We start from the raw sequence: 24478 nt of genomic DNA, 5'->3' as shown, positions 1-24478 counted from the left end.
TAAATATTTGACACAGACTCAGCCATTACGAACAAGCTTGAAATAAATGAAAACAGAGCCTCAGTGAGTGGGCCTCAGTTAAAAAAAAAAAAAAAAAAAAAAAAGGAAAGAAAGCTATAAAGAAGAACCAAGGAACTGAAATCTGAACTGAAAAAATACAATAAATGAAATAAAAAGCTCAATGGACTGGCTCAAGAGCAGAATGGAGGGGACAGAGGAAACAGTCAGTGAACTGGAAGAAAGAACAACAGAAATTACCCAACCTGTACGACACAAAGAAAACAAATGAATAGCGCCTTAGAGACCTGTGGGACTATAACAACAACAACAAAAAATCTACATTCATGTAACTGCAATCCTAGAAGAAGAGAAGGAAGAGAAGGCAGAGGTGAAAAAGTACTCAAAGAAATATAATGGCTGAAAATGTGCCAAATTTATCAAGAGACAGAAACCTATAGACTCAAGAAGTTGAGCAAACCCCAAACAAGCTATACCCAAAGACATCAACACCCAGACACATGATAATGAAACTTCTGAAAACTAAAGACAAAGAAAAAAATCTTGAAAGCACCCAAAGAAAAACGACACCTTACCTATAAAGAGAAAACAATAGATCATGGTTTAATAAGAAATAAAGGCAATTCATCAGATACAAGCTAAACATGATTTAGTATTTTTGTCCTCAGAAGACTTCATATAAATTTACAAGACAGAAAATAAATCTTTTGGTTGACGGTCACTGAGATATAAAGCTCTTCCCAGCAAAGGCAATACCAGATAGGGGCCAAGCCTACCACACGTTTTACATTTAAGCTAAAGACTGCCGCCTCCCAGGATAGGTGCAAAGAGCCATTCTTCAACAACTCAGTAAACCAATCAAATATTTATTAAGTATCTACTAGACACAAAACCCTGTGTAATATCCTGCATGGAAAGAAACAGTCTAAAGAAAACTTTTTTGAATAGAACTCACAAGATATTTTCTATTAAACAAAGTTTACATAAAATTAAGTACATGAAACAAAGAAAGCACTATTAGTGTTTTCAATATATTCATTTACTTCCAATATACAAATAGGTCAACCTCATTAAAAAAAAAAAAAAAAAAGGCCTCAAGGGCAAGCAGGCTTTAAGTGAATAAGTACACTGGTATGTTTTAAAGATTTCCTTAATACTTAATAGCAACTGCAGTCAGCTCTATGCTATCCTAGAAGAGCTTAATATCCATGAACCATTTGAAATTGCAGTTATTTGACCATTTCTGCCTATAAAAATGGCAATTTTAGAAGCTCTCTTGTGGTGCAGTGGGTTACGGATCTGGCACTGTGACTGCAGTGGCTCCAGTTCCTGTTGTGTCTTGGGTTCGATCCTGGCCAGGAATTTCCACGTGCCTTGGGTGTGGCCAAAAAAAAAGGGGGCAGTTTTATATGGTTTAGTCTAATACCTGGGATACTAGGATACAATTAACTCTACATAAAAATGCAGTTGGGGGGTAAAGACCCTTTTAGAATGTAGGTCTAGAGATTCATCAAAGAACTGAAATTTTTAAAATCTTAAAAATCAGGGAGTTCCCATTGTGGCTCAGCAGTAATGAACCCAACTAGCATCTGAGAGGATACAGGTTTGATCGCTGGCCCTAATCAGTGGGTTAAAGGATCTAGCATTGCCTCAAGCTGCAGCTTGGGTTGCAGATGTGGCTCAGATCCTGCATTGCTGTGACTGTGGTGTGGGCCAGCAGCTGAAATTCTGATCCGACCCCTAGCCTGGGAACTTCCATATGCCACAGGTGCAGTCCTAAAAAAGAAAAAATAAAAATCAGGTAGGATTTGAAAAGGCACAGAGTAAATAGTTAGATGGCATGGGGCAGGTAGGGATGATGAGCAAAGCTGTGGAAGCAGAATACACTATGCACAGGAAGGGAACTGACCCTTGCCCAAAACAGGACCTCCAAAGACTTGCTAGAGATTTTCGGCTTTATTCTACAGTAAACAGAAATCATTGCAGAGTTTAGGAAGAAGAATGACAAAAAGAATGGCTAACATTTCTATAGGAATTTATTTTGCTTCATTTTTTACAAAGCCCCTTTTTACTTAATTATCCTCACTTCTCTGATTAGGAAACTGTGGTTAAATGTTAAGTAACACCTGGGTCCCATATCTGTTCAAGAAGTGTAATTCAAATCCAGATCTTCAAGCCCTAGGTCCAACGCCTTTCCAGTACGCCACAAAGGAAAGAATGCCCCAGGAAGAACAACATGCAGGGTGCATGGAAGCAAATATATAATCAGAGGCAGGCAAACCATTTATTGGGTGATGTATAAAAATTCAAATATCTCTAAACTGTTATGTCGCACACAGCTGTCAGCAATTCACAACACACCTGGGAAAACCCTGCTTCACTCCGAGTCTCCAAAATCCACTTATTTTCAGTCTCTAAGCCCTTCACAACACGGCTTTATCACAAAAATCTAAAATTACACTGGATATATTCCCTGAGGTAAGGCAAAAGTTAGTCTGATATCATTTTCTCTATAATTAAAGGGAGAAGCTAAGAATATATATATGAATATCAATTCCTCTCTCAAGTGATAGAAGAAAATTACTATTTTCCAAATGTTCACTAAGACATCTAGTGAGAATACAGGGTAGAGTCAGTCCCCCCCACCTTGGTGACAGCTGGTTAAAAAGGGAACTTGCATAATTAAAATACACACACATTTGATGTTGCCTAAATACTTTACTATAAATGTATTAAAATCATTTAGCCAAACATTAAACATACTATCAAAGTAACTACAGACTGGTAATACCTACTTACCCTGAGCACAGAGTTAGTAAAAGATCTGGAAAGATCTGGGAAAGAGACCCTGGGACATTGGTTATACTACCCCAGAGAACAGAATGATATCATAGAAAGAGCACAGGGCTTTGAAGTGAGACAAACCCAAGGTCATATTCATCTGTACCACTTATTAAGTGACCTGGGTCAAGGTTAAATTACCACTTTGTATCTCCTATCCTAATCTCATTGAGATTATTATGCATGCAATGTGCCAGGTACATATTCCAAAACGGTCAAGAGATGATTGTGCTCCTTCCTTCCTCTCATTCTATCTGATCAGTAAATTTAACTGTCTTTTTCTATTAATCTAAAACAAGCATTGGGAGTTCCCACTGTGGCGCACTGGGTTAAAGGATCCAGCATGGCCACAGCTATGGCTTGGACCTAATCTCTGCCCAGGGAACTTCCATATGCTGTGGGTGAGGCCATAATTAATTAATTAATTAATAACAAGCAGGGATTGACAATATTTTGTCTAACAAGGTCCCACATGTGGGGTTTTGGTTTTGTTTTTTTGTTTGTTTGTTTTTTTGTAATCCTGAAAATTCCATTGCAAGTCCAAACCCGTATCTACAATTCTGAAAAGGCTCTGAAAACAAGTTTATTCCTGACCCATTTGGCCACAAAAATGGACTATTAATTATGTAGGCAAACCTGACTAGCTTATTTACAGTTAGTTTATTCCACCTATATGAAAATACTCCTACATTTTTCCCACAGAAATACTAACACGGTTGATTCAACAGTGCTGCCTCAGACCCCCCCCCACCGCCTTGTGGGTAATAGACAAGTTACATAATAACATTTTGTGCAGTGGATTTCTTTTTCAAAATCTGAAATCTAGGCGTTCTTGTTGTGGCTCAGCGGAAACGAATCTGACTAGCGTCCATGAGGACACAGGTTTGATCCCTGGCCTCACTCAGTGGCTTAAGAATCCAGCATTGCTGTGAACTGTGGTGTAGGTCACAGACACAACTCGGATCTGGCATGACTGTGGCTGTGGTGTAGGCCAGCAGCTGTAGCTACGACTTGACCCCTAGCCTGGGAACTTCCATGTGCCATAGGTGCAGCCCCTAAAAGACAAAAAAACAAAACAAATCTGAAATCTAAACTCCCAAATACACAACAGGTACCACAACAGGTCCCCTCCCCCCAAACAATGACTTCATATAAAAGTAAATGAGGAGTTCCCGTCAAGGCGCAGTGGTTAACGAATCCGACTAGGAACCATGAGGTTGAGGGTTCGGTGCCTGCCCTTGCTCAGTGGGTTAAGGATCCGGTGTTGCCGTGAGCTGTGGTGTAGGTTGCAGACAAGGCTCGGATCCCGCATTGCTGTGGCTCTGGCGTAGGCCAGTGGCTACAGCTCCGATTTGACCCCTAGCCTGGGAACCTCCATATGCCGCGGGAGCGGCCCAAAGAAATAGCAAAAAGACAAAAAAAAAAAAAAAAAAAAGTAAATGAATTGTTAACATTGTCATTCATTTCCCATCCTCTCACCCTACACACACACACACCAAGCCTCTTAAACGTAAAATTCTTTTTTTTTTTTTTTTTTTTTGCTTTTTAGGACCACACCTGTGGCATATGGAGGTTCCCAGATTAGGGGTCGAATAGGAGCTACAGCTGTTGATCGACGCCACAGCCACAGCCACACCAAATCCGAGCCGTCTCTATGAACCTACACCACAGCTCATGGCAATGCTGGATCCTCAACCCACTGAGCAAGGCCAGGGATCGAACCCACAACCTCATGGTTCCTAGCTGGATTTGTTTCTGCTGCACCACAAAGGGAACTCCTTAAATCTAAAAGTCTTTAGGCTGGCTTTACTGCAACATATGAGTTATGATTTCTAAAATTACTTTCCAGAAAACCTGGACTTTGGTCTCAAATTGTCCACTAATTACTTATATACCTTTTTGCCTATCTCCAGTCCTCAATCTCCTTATGCATAAAAACCAAGTAAACAAACTTGAAAAATTCATCTTCCAGAAAATTAAGACGTCAATAAAAAGGTCAGAATGGTCAGTGTTCTCAGCACAATTTGAAGATGTGGCTAAGCTGCTGAAAGTACTTTTATGACATAAAAATCAACGATAAAGTTCCAAGATTTCATAGAAGCAAATATCTCGACCAAGTCAACATCTATCTTCCATTCTTTTTTAAAAAAGGAATGAAAGAAAAAATGGTCCGTACATGCCATCTGCCACCCCCAGACAAAAATGAAAACCAAACAATTATTCTTAAATTCTCATGTTTCAATATCAAACTTACTGTGACGTTTAAATTCCTTCTGTAGCTTACTGATCTGGTTGCTTTTTATCCTGTTTCCAGATAGGGTTTTCACTTTCTTTGGTTTCAGTGTAGTCTTTAGACTAGGTCCTGCCCTTGCATCTACCACCTGGAAGAAAATACTGAATATTTAATACCATTTAAAAAATGACACCTCTGTATTCCCTTGGTTCAGATGAATGTTTATTTGAAGGAGCCAAATTTGAAAACCACAGTTTTCTACTCAGTGTTTGAGAGCCCATGGGCACTTTTAATCGTCACATGGTATTAAAGAACAGTTTATCTAGGGGCTTTATTCTTTTTTTTTTTTTTTTGTCTTTTTGTCTTTTTAAGGCCGCACCCATGGAGGTTCCCAGGCTAGGGGTCTAATGGGAGCTACAGCTGCCAGCCTACACCACAGCCTCACATCACTGAGTGAGGCCAGGGATTGAACCCGAAACCTCATGGTTCCCAGTCAGATTGTTTCCACTGCGCCACAACGGGAACTCCTAGGGGTTTTATTCCTTTGAAGTAAGTAATAGCAGGAGTCTGCTGGACCAAAAATTCCTATCAATTTACATATGGTGAAAATGACCTAAGTAGGTTAAGAAAAACCAAGCCTAACAACATTTAACTTTTCTACGGGATGATGTTTTTCAGCTTTCACATTTTTGATTTTAACTTTACCACAAAGCAGTAACTATTTTTGTTACTACAATTTTTAAGGTAAAGAAAAACAAGAAATAGCAAACTATGCATTTTGACTAATTTCACTTATTTATTACCAAATGGGCAAGGGTGGGTGGGGAAGGGGCCCAGACTAAAATGAAGGTTCAGACCTACGCTTTATGCTCATTTTAGTCCACACCCTTAATCCCTGAGGTTAGCTATGTGACAGCAATGGCACGTTCTCTGTGGCCAAGCATGACCTTTGGTCTAATCCTATGTGGTCCCACTTCTCACGCCTTCATTCACATTTACTATTTGCAGATTTCTACCCTTACATATAAAGACTGACGTTACCTTCAAAGGCACAATTTAGATCTTTCCAGATAAGCTATTAATTAAAGAAAAACTCACATTTTTATAAATTAACAGACTCATAGAAACTATCCTAATAATGTAACATTGTCACCAAAGGACAGTGTAAGGCTAGTGTAAGAAAAAAGACAAAGATAAATGCTTGCTGGAGTTCCCATCATGGCACAGTGGAAATGAATCTGACTAGGAACCATGAGGTTACAGGTTTGATCCCTGGCCTCGCTCAGCGGGTTAAGGATCCAGTGTTGCCGTGAGCTGTGGTGTAGGTCAAAGACGAGGCTCGGACCTGGCGTTGCTGTGGCTGTGGTGTAGGCTGGCAGCTACAGCTCCAATTAGACCCCTAGCCTTGGAACCTCCATGTGCCTCTGGTGAGACCCTAAAAAGACAAAAAGACAAGCAAACAAAAAGAATAAATGCTTGCCTGCTTAAAAATGAGTATTTTATATAAATATAATAAATCTTCTGAAAGCACAAAAAAAATTAGACAGCAGACGTAAGTGTTGTTCTGATCACTGAAAATATTTTCTAAAGAATTCTAGTGACATTACAAAGTGAAATGCAAATAGAAAACACATTTACATGCCAGTTTGATCTCAACTAAATTTAAATACAGAATATTAATAGCTTCTGAGAGATTACTATGCATAATACTTTATATATATCTTCTCATTCAGTTCTCACAACAGCTCTGTAAGATAACTATTTATCTCTGCACTTTATAAATAAATGTCACGTGCCCAAAGTTCACAACTAGAGTGGTAAAGGCAGGATTCGAATCCTGTTGACTGAAAACCTACATGCTCATTATCAATACAAGCTAAGGTATATGTTTTCCTAAGAGATGAGAAAAAGGACCTATGTCTAACTAACTCTAGGAATTTCTGGGTTAAATCTGAAAATATGGGAAATATATACTGTGACTTTCCAATATGGGGATATCTGATACAACCTTAGGGAAACACCATATCAAGCTATTTCGCTCCCAAACATGCCGAAATGTCAAGTGATGATATCTGAGCAGCAACTAGCATTTTCTTTATTCTTTTCAGACTTTTCCACCCTGGGAACATATTATTTCCAAAATTAGGGGGGAAACTAATGTTACTTTAGTATATAGGAAAAGGTATAACTGAGAAAGATGAAAGACAAACTCACATGATTCCAGTTTTTTTTTGATCCTGCTGGCAACTTCTTCCATCTTTTCACAAGCAGGACACAGGCATTACAGATGTCTCCTGAACGAGTCTCATGTAACCTGATAAGAAAACAATCAAACCTTTATTAGTCTCCCTTAAAGGATTCATGCAAGTACATTTCTTTTAGAAAAAATTCATCTATTTATAGTTTATAGATGTTCTTTCTAATTGTTCTGGGTGATCTAGTGCCATTGTTTTCTGTAGTACATTTCAGAAATATAATCAACTTCTATATCCAATGAACCAATTCTATGTGCTGCAATTTGGTCATTTCACAACAATGTTTTTTAAATTAAGCACTAGTAAAATTTAAGACCTAAGAAGATCCTGGTCTCCATGGCTTTAAACAATGCTGTCCAATTAATCTTTCTTGAAATATACACATAATTCATAAGCAATAAAACACGCCACCCTTTACGTAACACAATGTGCCAAAATACTGTAGTTTTACAACAAACAAAATCAGATAGGCACTGTAATTTTTTTTAAATGATTGCACCTGCATGGAGGAAAGAACTCTATAGTTAACCAAGCTATTTTTTAAATGTATCTCTGAGGAACTTTTAACTTATTTTATTTTTTTGTATTATAAATATATATGGGAAAATAAAAATAACATTTATTACATATACAACTGGAAAAAAACACATTAAGAGAAATATGTAATTTCAGGAAGTTCCCAAGTGGCACAATTCGTTAAGGATCTGGCTGCCGCACCTGTGGCTTAAGTTGCAACTGCAGCACCAGTTTGATTCCTGGCCTGGGAACTTCCACATGCTGCAGATGCAGCCAAAAGAGAGAGAATGTAATTTCAAAAGGCAAGGTTGGTTGGTAAAGACTCTTTAAAATAACTACAAAGTTGGAGTTCCTGCTGTGGCACAGTGGGTTAAGAATTCAACTGCAGTGGCTGGGGGTGATGCAGGTGCATGGGTTTGATCCCTAACCCAGCACAGTGGGTTAAAGAATCTGGTGTTGCTACAACTGCAGCATATGCCACAGCTGCGGCTCAGATTCAATCCCTGGCCTGGGAACTTCCATATGCTACGGGTGTGACTATAAAAAATAATAACATCTATAACTACATAGTCTAGGATTAACAGTAAATAAACAAATGTTCTGATAAGAAAAACACAGTGGTGAAATTAATTCTAACATGAGAAATGGTTCAAGATTAAGGATTTTATTTCATCCAAGTATTTGCTGGAAAGTAAATTCCATTTTATTAAGCAGAGGTTTATTGCCAAAAGATAAATAAAGAATAAAATTATAAAATAAAAGCTAGGTTTCGGGGCAGAACATTAAGTCCTGTTAGTATCCTCAGCAGACTGGGCTAAATGGATTTCTATAGCTTAGAAAAACAATACAAAAGACAGAAAACTAGTTCAACTATTCTAACAGAGAATACGTTAATCTTTTTAAAAACATTTTTGTACATCCTGAAGTTAACAACAAAAGGGTGTATTTGGTTATAACTTCTAAGGGGCCTCACAATTAATTTGGCAGTTCCTCCTAATCTGGAAAAGGGTAGGCTGTCAGTATTGCTTGATTTGTTTTACGAGCAAGTGCCTTGAAATAAGAGATTAGAATTAGCATATATGTGATTTTAATTATTAGCACACTACTCCAATCCCTTTGCTTAGAAACATTTCCATATACTGAAATCTCTTTCACTTTAAAAATGGTACAAACATCAGATGGTCTTACCCAAAACAGCTCTGGAAATCCTTTTCATAGCGTTTACTGTCAGTGAAGCGAGAACTAGAGGATTTAGCTCTGCAAATACAGCAGCCCTCTATACTTCGGTACATCTTTGGCTTGTGAAAACCAAACATCTTTTCTTCTGGGCAAGTCTGTAAAGCCAAGGGAATTGACACAGCTTTGTTGAGGGCTCTAACAAGAAACCATTAAAAGAGAAATCTCTGCTCCACCCCACCCCCAGCAACGTGTTATTACATGACTGAGCCTGACAGGAGCACTCCGGGGAAGACCCCCTCCTGGCAAACACTCATCCTAAAAACTGCAGGAAGGAGGTATTTTCTCAAACTCCAGATTTTAAGCAGAAAATACAACACACCCTTCCCACTATCCTGTGAAATAATGGAATCATAACACAATGGAGGACACATCCTAAAATTTAAGCTAAGGTACACCCTTTTACTTTGCACCTCTGCATGAATGTGATTCCCCCTTGGAAAGTTTTGGACACGATATGATACTAAGCACAGAAGTAGTTCAATATGTATCACCTACACTTCTTTGCCCTATGGGAAATTAGAGGGGATTTCTTCTCTGATAAATGGGGAAGTTCTTAGCAGGCAATTGGGCCCTGAATTGAAACTACTGAAAGGGAGGCTGTAAAATTCACAAAAATCCAGGGTTATAGTAATTTAAGAATAATAATTTCATAAATCATTAAGACAAATTAAGAATGAGCTCACACTGCCTGACCAGTGGTGTGTCCTTCAGTTGTTAGAGAGGTCTTTGAAGCTCTTCAATGAGGTGCAGCGTCTGAGAGCAGTTAACAGTGGGAGGCCGATGTTCAAAAATAGTGAGATAAACCGTGATTCCCATGATCAAAAAAAAAAAAAAAAAAAAAACCCTCAACATGAAGCGAGGAAGGAAGAAACAGCTCTAGGGGTGGCAAAAACATGTACCTTGTAAGTAATGTAGAATATCCAAACCAAGGACCAACTTCACCAGGACATCTGGACTAAGAGAGGTGATGAAAAGGTGGTGAACAGAAACTAAATCCCAAGGGACAAATCCAGAGTGGCAGGGAGGGTGTGTGTGTGTGTGTGTGTGTGTGAGGGTCTCACAAAAGTAACAAATAAAGCATCAATAAAAGGAATTATTAATACTAATTAGATTTGTGGCCATAGTTTTAAGAGATGTAACCACAGAATACCATCCTTTTAAAAGTTCTTTTGGGTTGGGGAATACACTGGGGGTATGGGATAGAAATCCTACAAAACTGGATTGTGATGATCACTGTACAACTATAAATGCAATAAATTCACTGAGTAATAATAATAAAAATTCCCTGAATGTTAAGCCTGTGGTAAGCCATCTTTTTATGGAAGAGCCAAAATAAAAACACAAAAAGTTAAAAAAAAAGTTATTTTAGAAATACACTCAAATATATGAGGAAAACAAAAACATCATTATTTGTCTTTGGATGATCTCTTGCCTGATCTCATCCCATTCCAATTCTGTTTAGCCATACCAGAGCAAGTATTTATGAAAGTGATTCAGAGAAACAACCAAATAGTCAGGCTGTGTTTGTGTGCGAGAGAGCGAGATTGAGGGATTCTGAAATACAGAGGATTTATAATTTGTTTTTAAGAAAATATTTTATCAGCAAAGAATTAACTAAAAACACAAGTTTTCCTTTTAAACAGGGGCTATTGTTCATCAAGTGTTCTTCTTTGATGTTTTTGTTGGTGAGGGAGGCAGGCAAAAGGGAGATGGGGTGGGGCAGAAGTCCACTGATGCATTTCAATAATTAAGTCTAAACTAACAGTTATTTTAAGAATTGCTAAAACAAGAAAATAAAATATTCTTAGTTGACTGAGTTAATTGTTTGCACTAAATTAGTTTTTCGAAAGGAAATAATGAGGAAGGTGTTCTATATATGTAAAGGTGTAGGCCTGTGAAACGAGGTAGATTTTTTTTTTTTTCGGTCTAACAACAAATCCACATGAAAAGTGCCTTCTAAAGAAAATGGTCATCTGTTGCACTGGAAAAAAACAATGTCAAATGACACAGGTTTACAGAAACTTTAAAAGAAGAAGTGCTAAGAAAGTAGAAGTTATTGCTTTAATTTGTATATTCCTGTTTCGAGGCCAAAATGGAACAGAACTCTTTCTATTCCTTACACCAACCTGTGGGCTTTCCAAACCCCCCCAATCACCATCAAGGTCAAAAGTCCACAGTTCCCCTTGCAGCTTCATCAACAGCTCTAGGAAACTTCAGCCTCCCTTCTCAGCAAGGACAAAGCAAGCACAGCGAGAAAGGCCAGTTCATTCCATTAATACACAGACCAAATCCTATTACAACAGACAGATTCCTATTTCTACTCTCACAATCCCCTTCTCTCCCAGAAATAAACATGCCATCAAAACTATACAAAATTCAGATCATCTTCAATATGTAAACTACCATCACTGAGGCTGGATTTGACCATGAAGCCATAGTGTGCCCGATATCATGCTGGCAAACTGGTTAAGGAATACTAGAGCTACAGCTAAATACTGGGGGGAATGGAGGGGGGGGTTCCTTCTCACCAGCAGCTGTTGTGAATCAGTGTTTATCTTCAATATGATCTTTATTGGTGGGGAGGATTTCCATAAAACTTAACCAAGAGTACCAGTGAAACTATCCGTTCTTCAGCTTGAGGAATGTTCTTCTTAGACATCAGGGAAAATACAATAGCCTGATATCTCTGATTGATAATCTTTTATGCAGTTCTGTGATCTTGTTTTTCCTGACAAAATTATTCTGGCCTAGCATCTGAAAGAAGCCTAAATCCTAGAGTTTACCCTCTTCCAGGAAGTGCTAAATACAGGAAGGGGGCAGACACTTGTCCTAGGGAAACATACAAAGAGCACATGAGCCTTCTAATGGCCGGTTACCTAATAAACCTATTAAACCTTTTCTGAGCTTATTCTTGTACTTGAGAGGCACCTGGGAATCTGCAGCAAATACACAGGGGTTTCATTTTGGGCTTTGTTTACAGCAACCCAGTTAATCAGAGGTTAGTGTTTAACCATTCTGAGCTTTGGGGAAGACAGAGATTAAATGAAAATATTGTCACAAAGTCTAGAGACCCTAATGTTTAAAAAAAAAATAAAATAAAAAAAAATAAAACTTACCTGATCTCTGGGAAAAAACTAAGGAGACGAAATGGCTCTGAGACCTAGTTACACATATGAAAAGGTAGTGGGTAAGCAAGGCACGATTTGATTTTAAACTTGAGATTCCTATTATTTCAACAAACCAAGGTGGTTCTTTAGAATACATCTTTCCTATAAAAATACCGAATAACTAAGGTATACATCTGAAACTAACATAATATTGTGAATTAACTTTTTTTTTTTTTGCTTTTTAGGGCCCCACTTGCAGCATTTGGAAGTTCCCAGGCCATGTGTAGAATCTGAGTTGCAGCTGCCAGTTTATACCACAATCACAGCAATGCTGGATCTGAACCTCGTCTGAGACCTACACCATAGCTCACTGCAACGCCAGATCCTTAACCCACTGAGCAAGGCCAGGGATCAAACCCACATCCTCATAGTTACTGGTCGGGTTTGTTACCACTGAGCCACAACAGGAACTCCAACTAACTTCAATTTTTAAAAAAGAGTACTTCTCAGAAGTCTCTTATGGTGCAGCAGGTTAAAGACCTAGCGATGTCACTGCAGTGACTTTGGTCACTGTTGTGGTCACTGGCTCGATCTCCGGCCTAGGAACTTCTACATGCCTCAAGCGTGGCAAAAAAAAAAGTAAAAAAAGAAAAAACTTCTTTTCTAATCCCACATTTGTGCAACATTAAATGGTTCCTCTTGAACAATCTATTGTATTCAAATTATTTGTGATTTTGTATCTATTCTTAGATGTTACATCACTCACCACTGTTTTAATAGAAATAAACTAATACTATCTGCTTCCTCACTGATGAAAAGTTACAGATGAGAAGAGAACTCCCCCCACACAACTTCACTCTAAGGGTGCATGTGTATTTGCAGAAAACAGAAGAAAATTTAGCTTTGAGATAAAGGCAAAATTCAGAGTCTCAAAATGCTGATAAAAACCATCATTTGAAAAAAAACACATCATTTGTCTTCTAAAATTAGACAGTGGTGATGGTTGCAAAAGTGTAAATACACTAAAAGCCACCAAACTGTATACTTTTAAAGTGAATTTTATGGTACACGAATTATATCCCAACAAGCTTGCTTTTAAAAATAAAAATAGATAGGGTTGGGAATTCTCTTGTCTTTATTCATCTCAGTAACCTCAATACCTAGAATAGTGCCAATCATCTTGTATGTAGTCAATAAATGTGCTGATTAAACTTTTTAAAAAAGCTGTCATTTCTACAGCACTTCACGTCTTATAAAGCATTTTCATTGACATTATTTGTCTACTGTCAGCCAAATAGCCACATATTTTTTGAATACTGTAACAGTTAAAGACAAATCAACCATGCTGAAATTGCTGTCTGTCCAATTTAATCCAATCTCCCAAAATTAAAAAGATTAAAGTTAATAGCTAAGTCAGCAAAAGCCTAAGAGAAATAACTATAATTATATGAGCAAATACTATGCAGACAACAAAACGTGAATTTTTAAAATGCAACAATCAATCCTAAACATTTGTTTTGATTGATTTATTGTGATTTCTTCTAGTTTAAACCTGTACATTTCATATAAATTCAATGATCAACTTAATAAAAGGATGGGGAATGCAATCAGTGTTGAAACAAGGAAAGGGTGAAATAATCACTGTATATCAGAGATACAGAAGGGCCAATTCTAATCGAATCTAATGAGATTGTGAAGCCAAAGAGGAGGGATGATGTCTTATTACACTTAATTCAACACAAGTAAGGTAAATTTACGAGTGTAGTATAATATAAATAGGAAAGAAATCTTCACAGCAAGTCAATAGTGAAAGGATGTTATTTAAGAAAATTTTTCTGATAAATAATTCTAAGCTTAAAGATGATTTCTTATAATTTTTAATAATAACATAATATTTGACTTTAAGCTCCAAATAAGAAATGGTATGAAGAATAATAAAATGAAATTTGAGTTTTCAATACCATTTTTAATATGGAATTAGAATACAGGGAGTAAAAAACTTAATTCTTTAGAGTATTTTCTTGTCTTTCAAATCTTAAAAGGATGGGGTTTTATTTATTTATTTACTTATTTATTTTTGTTTTTGCTTTTTAGGGTTGAATTTGGGGTATATGGAAGTTCCCAGGCTAGGGATCAAATCAGAGCTGCAGCTGCCAAGCTGCCAGCCAACACCACAGCAATGCCAGATCTGAGCCACATCTGTAATCTACACCACAGCTCATGGCAACACCTGGTCCTTAACCCACTGGGCGAGGCCAGGATTGAACCCACGTCCTCATGGATACCAGCACAGTTCGTTACTGCTGAGCCACAATGGGATTTTAACATTTAGGAAAATGGAGGGAGTTCTTATGGTAAATATAATATCTATTAGGCTCACCTTAGTTGGTAATCTTCAAAGGAAACCAGTAGTTCCTCCAATATAATAACCTCTCCATTCCACTTTATAGATTACTTCTAGTTAGTAAAAGTAACATTTTTCTTATATTCGAAACTACCCTCCAAAACTCAAAATGCCACTGGATGGACTAGATAAAGAAAAACAGAGAGAAGTTAACTATGTCAAAGGTGATAATCAGCTTCATAGTTAATTTCACAACTTGTCCATGCCATCTTGCAAAGTAAAATTCGGATGCACAAATTAGGCGTGTAATCTCGGAGATTAAAGCATTCTTAAAGTGTTCTTAGTTTTCAAAAGACCAAAGCCCTATAGATTCTAATCATAGACCAAAACGCTACAGCTTCTTTTTAAAAACCAAATGACCTAGACTTAGGGGGAAAAAAAAAAAAAAAAGATATAAGACGTTGGAAGCAACCTCAATGTCCATGGAGTCAGACTGGTTAAATTATGATGTCTTTCAGCCCTTTAAAAAGACTGCAGGAGATCTATGACATGTGCCAGCAGGGAACTATCCAAGATTTCTTGTTCTGTGAGATAAGCATGTTGAATAATAGTTATACAATATAATCCCACAGTATGTTTTTAAAATGAGACCTTACATACACAAACTGGCTTTTTAAAATAGACTTTGAAAAACTAGTAAGTAGCAGCTGTGCTTCTGAGGAGTGCAAGAATGAAGGAAGCTTACTTTCACTTCATTTCCTTCTATACTGCTGTTTTTTTTTTAATCAAGAGCACAACACCCCAAAACTTTAGTTATCATCACATACCTTGACTTAACTAAAGAGAAATCTGAAAAAGACCAGAGAGCTTAAACAGACTTCCTCAAAGACATACAGATGAGGAGATACACATGAGGAAATAGATTCCACAGAAGAGAATACAGAACAGACTAGTAAGATTAGAAGAGACATAGAGCAGAATGGGAAGGAAACTGCAGAAAAGAAATAAGCAAAACATTTGCAGAGTGGGAAGGAAGCAATGATGAACAAAGACAAAAGGAACCAAGCAACCAAAGACAACTCTGAAGTGAAGGAGCCTGTACTCTTTAGAACTGAATTTTAAATGGCAGGATGATGGGAAAGGAAAGGAAGTATGAAAAAGACACTCGTCATCAAAAGCACTGAGCAACCTTGAGTGCCTGTAGTTGGTAATGCCACCCTCAACACCATTTTAGTCAATGGTATGCTATCTTTAATCACATATAAGAACAGGATCCAAGAAACACTAACAGTGTAACTGGAGCAACACTCTTCACAAAGGGTCAAAGAGAATTGAGTGTGTTGTGTTCTCCTGCTGCTAGGCCACTTGGTTGCAGCATTCCCCTACAAAGAGACATGTTTCAGCAGCAATTAGGGAAAACCATGGAGCAATTAAACACTATTATTTCCTCTTGCCTGCTTCTAGTAGAAACCAGCCCACATCCCAACACCAAAGGTTCTGAATTTACCTTATTTCTTCACTTTGTGAAGTGAAATTTTAAAATTTAAACTTGCCTGGAGGAAAACTGAGAAAGAGGTGGTAGACCCCACGTGTTTGTCAATAGCTTCTCCAACCATGTACTCAGTCTCTGAGGAATTACATGATAAAGCATTTATAACTGTGCAGCCTATGGAATCTACGTTAGTAAAAGAGCCTACAACTCTTCCTATAGGAAAGGAGTCTAACACAGAAATAAGTCTTCAGCTGAAATAGCACGGGTTAAAAATAAAAATCACAAACCCTGTCTCTGAGATTCAGCTAGTGTAAAAAAAATACTAGGTCCTCTCAATTGATAGTGTAAAAAATTACTGGGTATCCCAATCCTAGATTAAGAGCCATTCCAGAGGATGAGAAAGTTAAAGGTTGGGGAGGTAGGATTTATTTGCTTTTAAGGGATGATAATCAATTAAGAAATGTAACTATTGCGAGTGTTGTGGTAGAAAAGGCACTAGAATGATTCGAGTTGGAGTCTATTTCTGCTTTTGTCTTTAAAACTGAATAGGAAGTCACTTCTAATTTTATTTGTCCCTCTGTAATATTAGGGTGAAATCTCACTTCTACTTTCCAGGGATGCTGTGAAGCAAGAATGTGAAAAATGTCTGGGTAAATATACTCCATTTATTTTCTTGAATTTATTACTTACATCTTGTAGAAATATAAACTCTTGGAGTTCCTGTCGTGGCTCAGTGGTTAACGAATCCGACTAGGAACCATGAGGTTGCGGGTTCGGTCCCTGTGCTTGCTCAATGGGTTAACGATCTGGCGTTGCCCTGAGCTGTGGTGTAGGTTGCAGACGCGGCTCGGATCCCACGTTGCTGTGGCTCTGGCATAGGCTGGCAGCTACAGCTCTGATTAGACCCCTAGCCCGGGAACCTCCATATGCCGCGGGAGCGGCCCAAGAAATGGCAAAAAGACAAAAAAAAAAAGAAATATAAACTCTTATCTGTCCCAAGACACACTCAACAAATTAAAATGAGGGTAGAATCCTGATTTCTGAAGGTTTTCTTTTAAGAACAGGTCTTTGGGAAAAGAGGAACTTAGGATTTTCAAGGAGACTTTAAATTCATGAAACGAGATCATATTCCTTTCTGTGAAGCTGTTTCCCCATTTTCAAGCCTGACAAAAAATGTTAAGAAAGCACACATCTGGTTTAACCCAAACCTTAGGAAAGTTTTTTAAGCTCTCTGAAGCACCTAATACAAGGACTAGCAGCCCTAACCTTAAAATGCCCTAAATTAATTACACAATCTTCTCTTCCAAATACTCTTCCTCTGTTCACCTATCTTAGTTTCTATCCCTATGGTCACGCAAAAAAATCTGAAAGCCAACTGGGCTGTCCCTTATCCTCTGCATGGCCCCCACCATGTCCACAATGAAGTCCTTAGAGAATCTGCATCTTCCTTCACTTCTCTGGTTCATGTCCCTTCCATCCCCAATGCTTTTGTTTGTCCTTAATTATGATGTTTGAACTCCTGTCAGAGTGTCATAACCAACTCCCGGGCTCTTCGAACAGGTGGTATCTTCCTGAAGTTCAATTATCAATATCCCTTCCAAGGGCCCAACACTGGCTTCAAGATAATATCCAAACTCCCTGGCAATAAATCCAGCACTTCTCAGGATCTGGTCCTGCCTACTAGCTCCTCCCAATTTAGAATTCTGATATTCCAGGAGTGTCAAACCAACCTTAATAACCAGCCACATCTCTATTTAGGCTACTATTTCTGTCTGAGACCCTTCCCCCGCCCCATGCTTAACCCGGGAAATTTTTTAAGAATTATATCTTTTTACAAAACTTTTCCATCTCTCTATCAGAACACCTAAAATACACACAGGATTTCACATATTTGTTTAATGTATTACCTCCTCTACACAATGATAAACTGCTGCAGGGCAGGAACAAGTCTTCTATTACAACCAGGTGCTGACTGTACATAGTACACAGGACCAGGTGGAACTTGCTAAAGAGTGGGGTAGCCAAAATATAGCTGAACAGTATATTTAAGAGGATGGAGCAGAAATAGTGTCCATAATAAAGATATGCATTAAACTTGGTGTTTTGTATGGGGTCAGTTTTTTCTTTAACATTGAAGTCTACAGACTTTTGTAGGAAAAAACTAAGCTTTAAAGATTTCTAGGAAATGGGAGTTCCCACTGTGGCACGGTGGGTTAAGAACCCAACTGCAGTGGCTTGGTTCTCAGGTTCAATCCCTGCCACAGGCAGTGGGTTAAAGGATTCGTCACTACTGAGGCAAAGGTCACAGCTAAAGCTCTGATTCAATCCCCAGGCCTGGGGAACTTCCATCTGCCGTGGGTGTGGCCATCTAAGAAAAAAAAATTCAGGAAATGTAAACCAAGTAAATTACTTTAATTTAAAAAAATTAATAGTAAACAAGCCAATGCTCTGCCATAACAACTGGCAGAAAAAATATTTCTTGCTGATTTCAAACAGGCACCTAGGAAGGAGAGATTAGGAGAATAGTGTGGGGAGAAATGAATCTCCAAATGAGAGCTATTTAAACTCAGCATACACTAACATCAACCAAATTAAAATAACTTTAAGCCAAAGCAAACTTCTAGTAGGTGGAAACAACTAAATATGAAGCTAGAAATGAATTATTTTAGTCCAACTGCAACTTTTGTACTTGAATATGTAATAGCAAATGTGCCTGTGACTTCTATATTTTCTAGTGCAAAACGAAAACTTCCCTTCCTTGAGAATAAATACCCTTCTTTTGGATTAGCTGCAGAGTTAATTAAAAGAGAAACAGCAGAACCAAAAACAACAAAATATTTTCCATTTATAACACCGCCACCACCATCACCACCCCCAGTCAAAACTAAGTGTGCAAAATCCAGGACACTCTTGTGGACAAGAGAAATCAGGAAGAAAGAAAACGGCATTTTCTAGATCTCCACAGGACTTTTTGAATCAGAACTAGATAGACAATCAGGAGTTGAAGGTAATACCTTCCCAGGACCAGTTTCTGAAGGTGGTAGAGGGAGCCAAAAACATTCTTTCTGCTCATCATTTACTGAATTATTTCCTATAGCAAGGAAACTGACCCAGTCGTCAGTTTTGTCTTCTGCAAAATGCCTGCTTCCCTAAAGTTAGCCAACTACAGTCAATATTTACCAAGCACATTACTTGCTTATTTACATCCCCATGAATTAGGTATTATTACTCTTTTGCAAATGAGAAAACTGAGCCACAAACTGACTTATCTAAGATGATCAAGAATTTGGAACCTAGACTGAACTAACCTAGTGCCTCAGTACATGTGTTCCCTTCCTTCTCAACCAATTAATTATATTCATAGCATTGCTTCAGGAAAAAAAGAAAACGTCGTATTTTTAAAGCAACCTACTATGAGCCTGGCATGGTAAATTTGTTCTTATAATAGCTTATGACAGTGGTTTAAATTTCTTTTTTTTTTTTTCTTGGTCTTTTTTTTCTTTTTAGGGCGGCACCAGCAGCATATGGAGGTTTCCAGGCTAGGAGTCTAATCGGAGCTACAGCTGCTGGCCTACGCCACAGCCACAGCAACACCAGATCCGAGCCTCGTCTATGACCTACACCACAGCTCATTGCAACACCAAGTCCTTAACCCAATGAGGGAGACCAAGGATCAAACCTGCAACCTCATGGTTCCTAGTCGGATTCCTTTTCACTGCGCCATGACAGGAACTCCGACAGTGGTTTAAATTTCAAATAAGCTTAAGCTTCCCCTGGTGAAAAAACTTATTTTACTTGGAAAATCATTTTCAAATTGCTTTTCTGACATAAATCTTTCTGAGTTTGACCCCCTGAGCCAGGTTTTCCCAGGACCTGATTACAACTCTGGGGGAAAAAAATGATCATCCAGGTTCCAGACTTACAGAATTAATAGTACTGTGCAACAGCAGCCTTGAGGCCCACCAAGGTTCTAGAATACACTATCTACTGAACTTTTTTTATCTTCAATCTCCTGCAAAAATAATGCAAAAAGGGAAGGCAGTGGAGTTCCCATGTGACTCAGTGCATTAAGGATCCAGCATTGTCACTGCTTGGCCAGGGCTGTGGTAGTGGTGTGGGCTGGATCCCAGGCCAGGAACTGCCTCAAGTCATGGGGTTGAGGGGGGGGCGGGGGGGAGAAGAGAGACCTTGTCTGTGTGTCTTTCCCATTCTCAACTCATTAACTTGATAAACCAAATCTCTGCTGCACAAATTATGAGATATTTAAAACTAAACCCATTAAGATCTATAAATTTTATTTGAAATTTTCCAGGATATTGAAATTCTAGCTGTAACTCAGCTATAAAACACTAAGAAAAACAAATCAAAGAGTGTGTTTGCAAAGCACCTCATGTGCATCTTAAATATCTGACGCAGAGAAATAACTGCCCAAAGGGAAGGCGTAAAGTTATTAAATCCAAAGTTTCTCAGTCTCTGAACAAGTTCTTTCTATTCACTTCAGAAATGTACTGTTACTAATATTGGTAGCCTCCAGATATTTGTAATTTGGTCAACCAAAACTTGGGAAAAATGTGTTTTGTAACAAAACAATGAAAGCACAAAACTGATTTCAATTTGTGTAGATGTTTTGGTTTGTGTGGGTGTGGCATCTAAGGATACTATGATTTTTCCATAATGATCACTTTCAGATTCTAAGCCTTAAATATGATCCAAATGCAGGAGAAATCAGGAAAGAAGCAACAGACGTGGTTCTGCTTATCGGATGTCTAGACTGCAGGCAAACCCCAAATACCAAAGAAGCATCCATGTGTCAAACCAGCATGATTTCTGAGCTATGCCTGGGGCCACATACCAAAAAAAAAAAAAAGTTAGCTTGAAAAGAAAATCTAAGAGGGGTAACCAGAAGGTCAACCCTGGTTCACAGGAACTAGGAAGCGGCTAGCAACGACAGCTAGCCATTACCCTGCCATGCCCTGAGCAGATTCCTCCCCAACCCCCAGAGAAAACCTCCAAGAAAGGCCTAACTGCTCTGAACCAGCTTCTTCAAGGTCATCCAAAGATAAGGCAGAGAAGGAACACTGAGCCAAGCGTACCTTGAGGGCCAAGGAAGATTTCCCCTATCCCCAAATCTTAACAGAAATTAAAAAAAAAAAAAAAAAAAAAAAAGCCATCGGGCTTTTCTCCAACTCCACCAGAATTTAATTTAGATTGAGCAACTAATAAATGTGTTCGGTTTTGCAACATAAATTATCAAAAGGCTTTTCGAGTCTGTCAAACTCCAGTTCAAAAACAGGTGTTTTCAGAGCACTTTGAATGACAAGGTCAAATTCACTTTTTTAATTATTAGAAGAGAAGGGAAGGCAGAATTTTCTTAACCTTCCTTAAGACAACATGCGTGACGGGTGGGGGGGAATAACTGCTGGGGAGAAACTGCCTCGCACCGGGCCCTTATCTGGCGAAACAGAAATTCCTAGTCTTCTGAGTGCCTGGAGTCATTGAATGTTAGAAGGAGAAATTAAAAACAAAGAAACCTACGAGGGTCAGAGTTTCTAGAGCAAACTCTGCACCGCCCTACCACCCCAAGAAGCCCCGCTACCCAAACAGCCCCCGCCCCTGCCGCCCCCCACCCCCCACGTAAACACACAAAGACAAGAGCTGCACCCACGATTCGCTCACAGTCCTCACTTCCCTTTGTAGGATAACGGCAGTCCCCAAACTTCCCCGCGGTGGTTTTTGGGTGTCGTCGGGGCTGAGTCCCCTGATCGTGCGGGCTGCGCACGGCTCGGCTGGGGTGGGGGGGCCCTCGCCGCGCTCGCGGGTTTCCCCGAAAGCAGTCAAACGCCTCCCGGTTCCCACTCCGGTGCTCCGCGGCCGCCCCAGGCTGCGCTTCCCCCCACATACACACACCCCGGCACGCGGCGACGGCCGACACAGAGACACCCAGGCAGCAAACAGAACCGCTCCCAGGCGGATCGGTGCGTAAACACAACTGCGGTCGGGAGGAAAGTTCCTGTGGAGAGCTGCCCGCCCGGGCGGGGGCGGCGGCGGCGGCGGCGGCAGCGGCAGCGGCGGGAACCGAGCGCGTCCCTCGCTGCCGCCTCCCTCACCTGCGCCGGAACAACGGGCCCTGCGCCCGCCCGCCCACCCGGCCGGCCCGGCGCCTCCCGCAGGCCGCGCCTCCCGCACGCCGCGTTGCCGGGGCTTGTTCCTCCTCATGGCTTTGCCCTGACGTAATTCAAACATGGCAACAGTTCGACTTCAAAGGCGGATCCACAGACCTCCCAGACGCAGGCGCCGGTCCCGGGGAGCTGGCCGAGCCCTCGGTCGTCGCAGCAGCCAGCGCCCGGGCTCCAGCGCGGGGCCCCTCGGCTGCCGCTGGCCGCGCGGAAGCACGCTGCCTCTCCGCACACCCGCACCGCGCACTAGTAGCGCCGCGAAAGTTTCCCCGCGAGAGGCCGAGGGACAAAAGCCCCTTCCGAAACTCGCCCGAACTTCGGGGGGCCAGGCCTGCACGGCCCTCCGCCCGGCGGCCGCCCAGAGCGCCCGCCGGGCCCGCAACAGCACATGCGGCTCTTTGTTTTCTGTCCAGCTGGGCGCTGCCTACGTGCAGCAGGAGGGACGTGGGATTGTTTCTCTGAGGGAGATACTAGACGATCGCCCAGGGGAAGGGGCCGGACCCCACGTCCCAAAAGTCCGGGGCCGGTCCTGCCGTCCTCCCCTAGCAGCGGGGCCATTTAATCAAAGTTTTGCAATGTCCTTGATGAGAAACGCCCGGATTCCCCGCCCTGCACCGGCCGAGAGTTGGCGACTTTCACTCTGCTTTTGAAACTGGCAAGACGCCATCATCAGCAAGTCACATTGTCCTGCCGGCCGGCCCCGACAGCACCCGCATCTCCCGGCTGACCGCGAGCCAGAGGCTCAGCCGGACCTGGGAGCAAACCCGGGTCGCAGCCCCAGCACGTGGTCTGTCACGCTCGGCACAAAAAGCAGTGCCCTCCTGAGTTCCCGCACTCCTCCGGCGCAGACAACGCCGCTGCCTCCATCCCCAAGTCAACTTGACTCCGACTGGCCATCTTAAGCCGTACACCGTGGCCCTAGAGAGCGCCGCGGCGCCCAAACCACGCTACAGGTGAATAAATTGCGGACCAAACTTGAGGCTCCAGACACCCCGAACGCCTGCGCTGCCTGGGCGCGGCCCTGGGGAGAAGCGTTTCAGAGCCGGGGCCGCTTCCGAGCGGCCGCGTGCTGCTCATTGTCGCATCCGCATCCCTCCGGAGTTGGGCGGACAACGCCACCCGCATGCACTCCGGCCATGCCGGCACCAAGCCGAAAGGCCAATTTAAACCTCCTCCGCCGGCCAGCTCACAAGTAGACGCAACTTAGTTTTCGAGCGAGGGGCATTCATTGTCCACACTCATCTAAACACGCGCCGGGGGTGGGGGGGCAAGAAACTCAACCACGAGGTCCAACAACGGCGCCCGGCCACTCCCGGGCGCGCGCCCACGCGGGTGCACCGACCCAGGGCCCCTCGGCAGTCGCCAGCAACTCGTTTTCTCTCGGGCCTTTCAGCCACCAGGCTCCTTTTCGCCAGCGAGCACTGCGGCTGAGAAAAGTCATTGTCACCTTCAATGTGGACCCCTCAACTCCGGCGACTCCTCACTCTTCCAGGCTTCACTCACTTCCCCCACCCCAAGACTTTCGGTTTGCCTCAAATACCCTCCCCAATTAAAAAGGACACACTAAACATGCAGATACAAAGAATCTGGGGTCTGAGGACCACGAAAACCGCGCTCCAAGCAATGCCATCTCCAAGACAAAACTTCCTGTGTGCGTATATGAATGTGTGCGTGTGTGTCTGTGGAAGGACTGGGGGAGGTGGTGAGGTGAGGTGAAAAGAGAAAAAAAGCCACTCCGAAATCAAAGCCTCCTGAGACAGTTTTGCACCGCAGTAATGGTTAGAGTCACTCACCTTCCAGAAGCAACCGTTCCACGCGCAATAATGTTTCAGAGGTGGGGAGTGCACGCCAAGCCAACCCACGCTCCAATCGCTCCCTCCTCCTCAACTGCCTTGTCTAGAAAGATTGTCTCCTGCAGTTCTGCAGTTGCCACGGCTGGCGGGGAAGGTGTAGATTCCGCTTTCCTTCTGCGCACGCGCAGCTCCTGGTACAAAATTCTCCTGAATCGAACTTATTTGCATACGGGCGCGCGCGCGTCGAGGGCTGGGAGGGGAGAAGGCCCGGCGGCCGCGCGCGCTCCCGAGGCCTCTATTGTCCTTTTAAGGGGAGAAGCGCCGCGGCGCGGGAAACGCGGCGGCCACAGGGAAACGGGGGCGGGGACTGCTTACTACGGTGACGTCACGTAAACAAACGCCCCCTGGCTGGAGGCCCAGGCTAAGGGGGAGTGGCGAGAGGGGAAAGGCGGAAAGGTTAGCAA

The 24478-nt window shown here is 41.4% G+C and overlaps 1 protein-coding gene across 4 annotated transcripts in view; it reads right to left on the bottom strand.

The window, feature by feature from the left end:
• Positions 1–24200, bottom strand: part of FAM60A (family with sequence similarity 60 member A) — a 33160-nt gene extending 8960 nt beyond the window's left edge. Inside the window, exons 1-6 of one of the 4 annotated variants that reach the window (XM_021092099.1) lie at positions 24015–24135; positions 14590–14737; positions 12219–12262; positions 9052–9197; positions 7307–7406; positions 5114–5240 (exon numbers count right to left, since the gene is read on the bottom strand). In XM_021092099.1, coding sequence (XP_020947758.1) covers positions 5114–5240; positions 7307–7406; positions 9052–9179 — 355 coding nt within the window. In that variant the 5' untranslated portion in view covers positions 9180–9197; positions 12219–12262; positions 14590–14737; positions 24015–24135. Of the gene's footprint in view, positions 1–5113; positions 5241–7306; positions 7407–9051; positions 9198–12218; positions 12263–14589; positions 14738–21952; positions 22163–22323; positions 22405–24014 lie in introns of those variants that run through there. The other 3 variants (XM_021092101.1, XM_021092100.1, XM_021092098.1) reach the window with 3 other exon arrangements.

Source organism: Sus scrofa, chromosome 5 (genome assembly GCF_000003025.6).
Source record: "Sus scrofa isolate TJ Tabasco breed Duroc chromosome 5, Sscrofa11.1, whole genome shotgun sequence".
Lineage (NCBI taxonomy): Eukaryota > Metazoa > Chordata > Mammalia > Artiodactyla > Suidae > Sus > Sus scrofa.
The sequence above is the reverse complement of the archived record's forward strand: the minus strand, read 5'-3'. Positions and strand labels throughout refer to the sequence as shown.